The sequence below is a fragment of the Schistocerca nitens genome, chromosome 1, assembly GCF_023898315.1.
Source record: "Schistocerca nitens isolate TAMUIC-IGC-003100 chromosome 1, iqSchNite1.1, whole genome shotgun sequence".
In the NCBI taxonomy this organism is placed as follows: domain Eukaryota; kingdom Metazoa; phylum Arthropoda; class Insecta; order Orthoptera; family Acrididae; genus Schistocerca; species Schistocerca nitens.
Window position 1 is genome coordinate 1,219,470,271 of NC_064614.1, and position 8,895 is coordinate 1,219,479,165.

Here is an 8,895-nt window from a genome sequence, read left to right on the forward strand (position 1 = left end):
AACTCCTTCCTTGGTAGCCGAAATCAGCATATAAGACTTATAATTGCCGTTACTATCAGCAGGCAACAAATGCCCCATTGTGATTGTAAAATTAACTTGCACTAGCAACAGGACAATATGCTTCTCACACAATGGGGAAAATAGATTACCTGGCTGAACACAGTTTCTTTCTCAAGTCATTCATCATCAATCGCTGGTACATGCAAAAAAGTGAATTTATCTTCAGGTTCCACAAGAGATACAAGCTGAAGAAATGGAAGATACTGCAGGTTCCAATGAACCAGCAACTGCACTGCCTTCACAAAAGCGGGTAATAGGTGAAGAGAGGAATTAAACAAGGTAACAGTAATGTTGCACAGTGTTCACCACCAACTGGAGCGCCTTAGACCACTCGGCTAATCCCGCGCAACAGCAAATGCATACATTCAAGAATTGCTGTTCATGTCATCAGGAAACCCAATATTTTTCCTCTTAATGAATCCTGATGAATGAAAATATTTGTGCTATGGTAATCTGATCCTACACATTTCCACACAAAAGAAGAAATTTAATAGGAAGAATCTCTGTTGCCATTATTTTGAAAACTTTTTTGAGGGGTGGGGAAGGAAGTAGTTGAAATTCTGTACACCTGCCATATTCTTTAAGAGGAAGATTGAGAGGGGAGAGCACTTTGCAATTGTAACTGCAAATGAACATCTCACTATAGCAAATATGTCACGAATACAACTTCTGTGCTTTTACTGTTCAAAGTACGATTACTAATTAAACAGTTGACGTAATACAGTAATTCGAATAAAATCAACAGTATTCCAAATACCCAGCAGCTAAGTACATTTCTTGTCTTGAAAATATATTGCTAAGATGATCATTTACCAATAGTTCACGATTCAAAACTGAATTAATTACTTTTACTTACAGAATGATTATTTAAACTCATTATTCTTACATATAGAGGGTGTTCCATTTATTTGATGAGAGTATGTGCAGGATTTTGTTTGCTGGCCAGTGGAGCAGCCTAGGCTAGTCAGATGGGTCCTGTGTCTCTCTGTTCATGCTGTACTACAAGTATTTTAGGTAAGTGTCATGCAAACAGTGGGAAATAAAAGAAGTCTGCAAAAGCAACAATGACAAGACCAAATTATTTCATCCCACAAAAAGTATTTTATAACAAATTTATTTGGAATAAAGATGAATGCCTTCAAGAAATTTAAGTACATTACAAGTGCATACATGAAACTCTTGGGCACATTGATTACAATATTTTCAGTCTTGATACATCAACACGAAGTAGTTCTGCTATGCTACTAAGAGGTATTACATGAATATTTTTACAAAATTCAATTTTGGGCCAAAACTGTTGATAATACAGTAGACAACAATCTGAACATCAAATCTGTTCGGCTATCATATGCTGCTCTGAACACGTCAGGCACTAACAATGTGCAACGATTGGTGGTCAGACTGCATATTATGTAAAATTTAATAATATTCTAAATGCAACAATTAAATGGTCATGAGAATACAAATAAATAGGGGTAATACTGCTTGTAATATGCAACTAATTTCATGGGATCTCTGTACATGAACTTTGGAATACTTCACTATAATGATTCACCTGTTTGACTAAACAAATCTGTGCAGTGAAAACTACACAATACTTCAATTTGTTTCCATATTTTATTATAGGGCACAGTCATACCACTTTCAGCACCAGCTACAAAACTACCTTCTACATTCATATTTTTCTGATGTAACCACTTATACCAATACAATGAAGATATTCCACTAGTTTGGGGGTGGGGGGAAAACCACTACTACTCAGGATATAACTGTTCGAAGAGCCACCTTAATAAAAGCACATCAGCTTCCAGTCTTTACAAATTGTTCAGCACAAGGCACTATGAAAGAATTATGTAACTTTTTGAAAGCTGAAGTGCATTCCACCACTGACACTTCAGTATCACAATCCTGTGGTCTGTATTGCTAACAAAGATTCTGCTGGGCTCCTTGAAATGATATGAATTACATTTTCCATATTTATGGCAGTGAAATTATCTGTATACACTCTTTTAATGATTTGATTTCAGTTAAAATATGGGAAAATCTGACAGGGCTTCAAATAAAATATTTATTTTTAGCCTCAACACTTCAGTTTCCACCATACACAAATGTCGTATGCATGTAAACAAAATGCAGGAATACAAGAGAAAGCAAATGTAAAGTTGCTACGAGACTACACACTACTAACCGGGCTGCAGGAATACGTACTGAAACTAGCAGTACAAGTATAATTCTTAAAGAACTGAGCCCTCCAAATACAGTAAGGCACCAAAAGAAGAATATTTCACTTTCTTCTTGGTGAAAGAGAACTGGGATACCCATTGCAAGTATGTGGCCATAGGAAGCGTAACCCATAAGTGAAATTGTTTCCATCAGCGACAATGTTGATCCTGCTATGCAGACAGAAACATATGCTGCTGCTGGAATCAGGGCTGTGTATAGCAGAATAGCAAGAATTGGAGATGGTGCAGATGATGCTGTCTGTAATACTTTAGCTGAATGCCCTGTGTGAAGGAGAGCCGCTAAGATAAAAAATGCTAAACCAGGCCCCAAAAGATCTGGAGGGGGCAGCCGTGAAGTTGGAAATAGTGAGTGTAATATACGGGAAATTAGTTCCATTGGAGGCACAATCAAATGTGTTTTCAGCCATTCTTTCAGTGATTTCTCATGGGTTTTCTCAAGATTGTCTCGGCCCAAATAAATCACAGAACAGGGCTCCTGTGAGCCCTGCATTCTTCTAGGTCGCATCAACAAGAAGAGAAAAAATGAAAATCCAAGCATACAATGTAGAAGAGAGAGTCACAGACATGTGCTGTACACGGACTGTGTATCATCCCTCACTTTTTATTTTGTTTTTTCAGTTCTTCAGCCTTTTCTTTAAATTCTTCTTTTGCATCTTTTAGTTCAGCTCGGAATCTAGCAATGAAAGATCGCAGACTATCTTTATTCACATTGTCTGCCACACGAGAGTTCGACGCAGCTAACTTTCCGACATTGAATAGGTACACAACTAGTTGAGCCGCCCTTCTGACAGGGTATGAGTCTGCTATTCTGTTCACAAGCTGTTCATTGTTGGCCAGGTAACGTATGACCCAGCGTAACACCATTCTCTGGCAACTAAATTGTGTGCACCTGAAAGAAAAGAAAAATTAATTACTTTTACTTACATATAGAGGGTGTTCCATTTATTTGATGAGTGTATGCGCAGGATTTTGTTTGCTGGCCAGTGGAGCAGCCTAGGCTAGTCAGATGGGTCCTATGTCTCTCTTTTCATGCTGCACTACAAGTCTTTTAGGTAAGTGTCATGCAAACAGTGGGAAATAAAAGAAGTCTGCAAAAGCAACAATGGCAAGACCAAATTATTTCATCCCACAAAAAGTATTTGCAATTCATATGTCGGTACAGAGTCAGCTTGTATTGCCCTGAGATTGTTTGGACAAAAGTTTCCAGCTCATTATGAAATTCACAAATTAGTGAATAAAATCCGTGAGACAGAAGATGTTCCTGACAAGAACTGCAAATGATGAATTACAGTGCTCACATAATCTCACCTTGATGACATTGTGTACTGCCTGGAAAATTCCCCTAAAAAGTCTCTTAGCTGCCTTTCACAGCAAATGCAAATTTCTTACATGTTTGTACAAATTGTTGTTGAGTTACTGGGGCTAAGGCCCTACAAATTAACAGTAGTGAAAGCACTGAAACCTGGTGATCTTGTGTACAGGATTAGATTTTATTCATAAAACTAGTGCACGATGCTGAAATGGATCCTTACCTCATTCTATTTTCATATGAGGCTTGGTTCTGTTTACATAGGTATATTTATTCCCAAAAATGTCAACACTGGAGTGCCAGTAGACCTATTCTTCTTCATGAGTAACCAATTTCACAATCAGAAAATATGAGTTGTGTGCAGTTAGCGGAGACACAATAATGTGCCCAATCTTTTTACATGATACTGTTAACAGTGAAAGAGAATGAAGCTTAGCATTTCTTCTACAGGATTCGCCAAGGGCTCATATGGCCAACGTTTCTGAACACGTCATGATTTGTTCCTGCTCCATGGCAATCATTGCCAACAATATCTGGGCTGCTCGAATTCCCAAATTTAACCCCGTGTGATTTCTATTTGTGGGGAGCACTAAAGGATAAAGTGTACACAACACCCGTCACAGGAACTCAGGACTAATATTTGCAAGTCAATGTGATTCCTCAAGGAGAATTACATCGTGCGATTAATAACTTATTGAGTAGATGTCTGAAATGTGTAGAAAATACTGGCAGGCAGTTCCACCATCTCCATGCAGGGCATAAGTGAATACAAAATTTATTTGCATGTATTTTAATTTAGTTCTGCAGCAACAGATGGGTCACACGGCATCTGATTCGCTGGGCAATAGAGCGCTTGCTGCCCAGCACATACTGCGCTGAGCGCATGGTCATCAGATAAATGCAAAACCCTATACAAAGATTTAACTGTCATGTTGTGTTCATCAAATATGCAGTTCATATCTGCCAATTTGGTAACTATTTCTTAAATTAAATTATTTTCAGAAATGTTTGTTGGAAACTTCAGTAGTATGAAATAGTTCCCATCAACAAATTGCTAGTTTACTGAATAAACTGACAAACGCAACAGCCACTTTGGAACAATCACTTACAGCAATGAAAGAAAGGAAAAAAAATCAACAAATTATTTTATCGCTGGCATCCATGCACACAATGTATTATGTCTAAAATGTCCTTTTGACATATACTGTCTACAAACTATTCAACTTTGAATCTCAGATGCCATTACAATTATTTTACAATTGTGGGCATGGCAATAACAATCATTTATTTGTATAAAGAATCTGAAAACTAAAGAGCCATACCTGGCAGAAAACTAGAAACATACATGAACTTTGAAGCATCCTACCCAACAAACTATATATGTATCATCTATACATAGAAACTATTCACATTATGAACTGTTAAATAAAATTCTGTTGTACAGGATAATGGTACTTACACAGTTATTTAGGAATCTCAAAAGTACACATCTCACGGTACTTCCTCAACAAGTCTTTTTTTAATTGCAGCTGCTTACGGAAGGTTTCTAATTTTTTCAATTGCTCCTCTTTGCTATACTCTACTCCTGGCAGGCGCCCAATCTGAAGTAAAAATACACTGTCAACAGTACACAGTTAGAACAAGTTACGCAACTCACTTCTTATGTCATTAATAATGTTAGCAAAGATTTGAAACTTTGCCATTAAATATAAATTTTTAAATTCCAGCTAGAAAATCAACTATGCCATCATCATGCATATTATTTGAACATTGGCATGTTGGGAGAAGCTCAATGGGGATAAACTTTTCAGTAGAAAAGTGAGAATGTTATTTTTGTTGTTGTGTTTAGACTGTAAAATTGTTATGAAGCAAACTTTTGTATCTTGAGGCTGACAGTTGTCACTATCCAGCTTGGCGTGAGGGGTACTTTGTATCTTAGATCGTAGGGGCCACCATGAGTTACCTTCCATCAGCATGGGTATACTTGAGAGACAAATCATATGTGCCTTGCGCTATGGTGAATTAGGTGTGTGATGAGTATGACAAGATGGTGCTTAAGTCTACAGATTTCTTACCTTCTGCAGGTAGTATTGCAAACAGGATTCCCATAAAGTGCCTTTTAACCATGTAAGGCTGGAGCCCTTACAGGGAAGTTAACATTCAATATGCAGATAAAAGTTAAAATTTCACAACTTTTATTAATATCTTGCTGAAACAGCAGAAGCTATTGGTGATGTACTTAATACCCATGATTGTAGTTGTTCACATACTGCAGATCACTGGAAGTGGAACAGCAGTAATTGTCATGTAAGTTTCTGTAATTAGCCAAAATATCTGGAGAAATGTTCGCAGACCTTAGCTGTCGGAGACAAAATTCCTAGTGTCAAATTCAGATAATTACCGAAATCAACCATATTGTTGAGAACACAGGTCTGAAAAATGCCTATCTTTTCAAATATTGAATGTATAACAAAAAAATGAGTGTGTAGATGTGTCCCCTCCATGTGCATGAAGAGAGATAGAAAAAAAATCCCCCCCCCCCCACACACACACACATGTGAAGAGCACAGATGCTAATACTGATGTTAGTTTTAAAAATTATTTCTAAACCTACATCTTTTTTTTTTTTTTTTTTTCGAAATAAATGAACTTAATGCCACTTGGTTTTTATTGCCTTTCAGAACATAGGAGCTAATGTAGTTCAAACCTCTACATTGCCAGTTGATATTATAGGCACTGTCAAATCTTATTACGTGCTGTCAAATTAAAATCAAACAGCCACCATAACAGGACCAGGCAGTGGTTCCATTGAGATCTAACCACCACACGTTATGATATCTGGATAGATGAGATAATCAATTCCTGTTTCACAGAACACAGTACGTCGCTGGCAGAGCCACAAATGCACCCACAACTGAAACAGATGTAGGCCTACATGCGTATCTTTCTTCAGGTCCCCAAAGGCACGAAAAATCATGCAGTGAAAGATCCACTCTGGAAGGAGGATGTTGCAATGTTTTCCAACAAAATTAGTGAAGGGTAGCCTTTGTCCAATTGGCAGAATGACAACAGGAACTACCTTGCAACAGGATGATCCCATCCAACAGCATTCCTGCCAAGTCTTCATAGTGCTACGATTTGACTGTGGTTCCACACTTCAGGAACTCTACGAGCAGAGGGGCCCTCCACTTGAAGAGGCAGTTCATAGTGACTTACCAGAACTTGTGTGAACAGCTCTGGATTTCTTTGGTGGGACAGTGTGGGAAATTTCCACTGTTGGCTTTGCTGTTTGCCCTGAGTCTGTCAGATACAAACACGCTGTTGCATAACACCACCTTCCCCCCTCCACCTCCAATTGGATGAAGTCTACACTTCAGCAATTTGGTTGGAAGCTTGGATCCTTCACCATCCGATTTTCACATCTTTGGTGAGCTGAAGGAAGATGTGTGAATGTTGTTTCAGTCAGATGAAGAACTGCAAGGGTGAGTGCAGTTGTGGATTTGTCACCAGCCAGCCATGTTCTACAAACAGAAACTGATCATTGCATCTAGAGATAAATATCTTAACATGGTGTGGTACTTTTGAATGGAACCACTCCATGGTCCCGATGTGATGGATATTTGGTTTTCATTTCACTCTCTAAAACATTTACTACAGTGGGAAATTTCAATGTTTTGAAACCATATGCAAAATAATGTCACTAAATAAAAGACTATATGAAATAAGATTTTGTAATCTGTGTGTTTTTGTACCGTATGATACAAACCCACTTCGAAACAAACAACAGTATAAGTTTGCAGAGTGTGTGAAACTTACCTGAGCTCTTGCTTCATCAAACTTCTTATGTAGTTCCAAAATTTTTTGGCTTATATCTTGAGATTCTCTTGTTTTCTGTGTCGAGTCATGAGGATCACGTTCCACACTACAAATGCAACAGGTATTAAATTCACTTAGAATGGTTTTTGGATGAAAAATGCAAACACTTATAATCTACAACTTTTGTTGTCTGCACGAACATTAAAGTAATGTGTGTTAAGATAGTAACACTCATTATAATGAGTTACACCATTACCGGTACAACAAACTGCGTTTCCTATGTACAGAATAGCGTTATTCTCCCCACGCTCCGTCCATGATTGGAACGGGAAGGAATCCTAACGGGTGGTACCTCTGTAATGCACTTCGCAGGGACTTTGTCGAGTATGTATTTTTATGTTGAAAAAATTACGAAACATTAACATAATGTCAACAAACTTCGTTTCTACTAGACGAAAAACACAATTCGAGGTACATTCGTTATTCAACTCAGCTATTACTAAACGCCATACTTAAAGATACTTAGTCCTATGCTTAAATCAACAGGAAATCAGCATATAGTATTTTTCCCCACGTGTTGTTTCTCTAAACTGACGCTTTAACATATTAGCCCTGTAAACACCTTTAGTAATTATCGCGAAGGCTGAAAAAATTCTTTTTTTCCGCTTTTGAACAGAAGTGAAAAACTAACCTTCTAATAATATCGTATATAAGTGGTAAGAAATCAACATCAACGTCGTCGACTGTCAGGTTAGTTGGAGCTGCAATTGAACCATTTTGCTCTATCGCTTCCATTTCACTTAGTTTTTAAGAAACGAGCCATTATTTAGTACTATTTTCCTTAAACAATTCCAATGTAGCACAACACGCAGCCACTATTGCAGACGATAAGGTTTTCTCAGATGTTGTTTGCAGAATGCACTATGTCAAAGATTACTTTTAGTAATTTTTGTAAACTACACAATTGTCTTTGTTATTTATTACGTGACTTTGGTCAACTTAAATTTATTTACTTCTTATGAAATTTGTGAAAATAAATTGTGCTAATATTAGATATCAACTCCAACGGAGGCATACTACTTAAATCACAGACATACATATATGTTTATGACTTAAATGCACAAAAGTGTACGTCGGAAATTTCTGTAGTAAGGGCCTCAAACACGACACACGGATCGCTTCATAGATGCCACACGTGTGGGGCATATCGCAGCGATGCGTCGCTTATCCCATGAAAGTCTGTAATGGGATACGTGCATGCAGTACAGCTGCCATGCTGAATCCAATTTGTTTATAAACAATTTTATCATCAGCCCTTGGCAAATTGAGTTTGAAAATGATAGAGTTTTATAATGAATACAACTGAAATTCCCTGATACTGTATCATTATCATCCGACTCACTGAAACGACTCTTAACTACCCAAAGGTTTAGAGAACACTACAAATTAATTTACGAAGATAAAATT

At 37.5% G+C, this 8,895-nt stretch overlaps 2 protein-coding genes across 2 annotated transcripts; both read right to left on the reverse strand.

Annotated features, from left to right (window-relative positions):
* Positions 1-1,158: 1,158 nt before the first annotated feature.
* Positions 1,159-2,890, reverse strand: LOC126201458 (protein YIPF3-like). Its single transcript, XM_049936787.1, has one exon. The coding sequence runs from the start codon at positions 2,839-2,841 to the stop codon at positions 2,149-2,151; it is 693 nt and encodes a 230-aa protein (XP_049792744.1). The 5' UTR covers positions 2,842-2,890; the 3' UTR covers positions 1,159-2,148.
* Positions 2,891-3,054: 164 nt separating this feature from the next.
* On the reverse strand, positions 3,055-8,344 carry LOC126201441 (mediator of RNA polymerase II transcription subunit 9). Its single transcript, XM_049936786.1, has 4 exons — positions 8,120-8,344; positions 7,429-7,534; positions 5,072-5,213; positions 3,055-3,192 (listed from the first exon to the last, which is right to left on the reverse strand). The coding sequence occupies exons 1-3, from the start codon at positions 8,221-8,223 to the stop codon at positions 5,076-5,078; spliced, it is 348 nt and encodes a 115-aa protein (XP_049792743.1). The 5' UTR covers positions 8,224-8,344; the 3' UTR covers positions 3,055-3,192; positions 5,072-5,075.
* Positions 8,345-8,895: the final 551 nt, after the last annotated feature.

What these genes read in the sequence shown, in the direction of transcription:
- LOC126201441 (XM_049936786.1), bottom strand. Translation starts at nt 8,223, where the DNA reads ATGGAAGCGATAGAGCAAAATGGTTCAATTGCAGCTCCAACTAACCTG. An exon ending in ATATACGATATTATTAGAAG is followed by an intron (nt 7,535 to 8,119) that starts GTTAGTTTTTCA and finishes TTGCATTTGTAG; the next exon opens with TGTGGAACGTGATCCTCATG. An exon ending in TTGATGAAGCAAGAGCTCAG is followed by an intron (nt 5,214 to 7,428) that starts GTAAGTTTCACA and finishes TTTTTACTTCAG; the next exon opens with ATTGGGCGCCTGCCAGGAGT.
- LOC126201458 (XM_049936787.1), bottom strand. Translation starts at nt 2,841, where the DNA reads ATGCTTGGATTTTCATTTTTTCTCTTCTTGTTGATGCGACCTAGAAGA.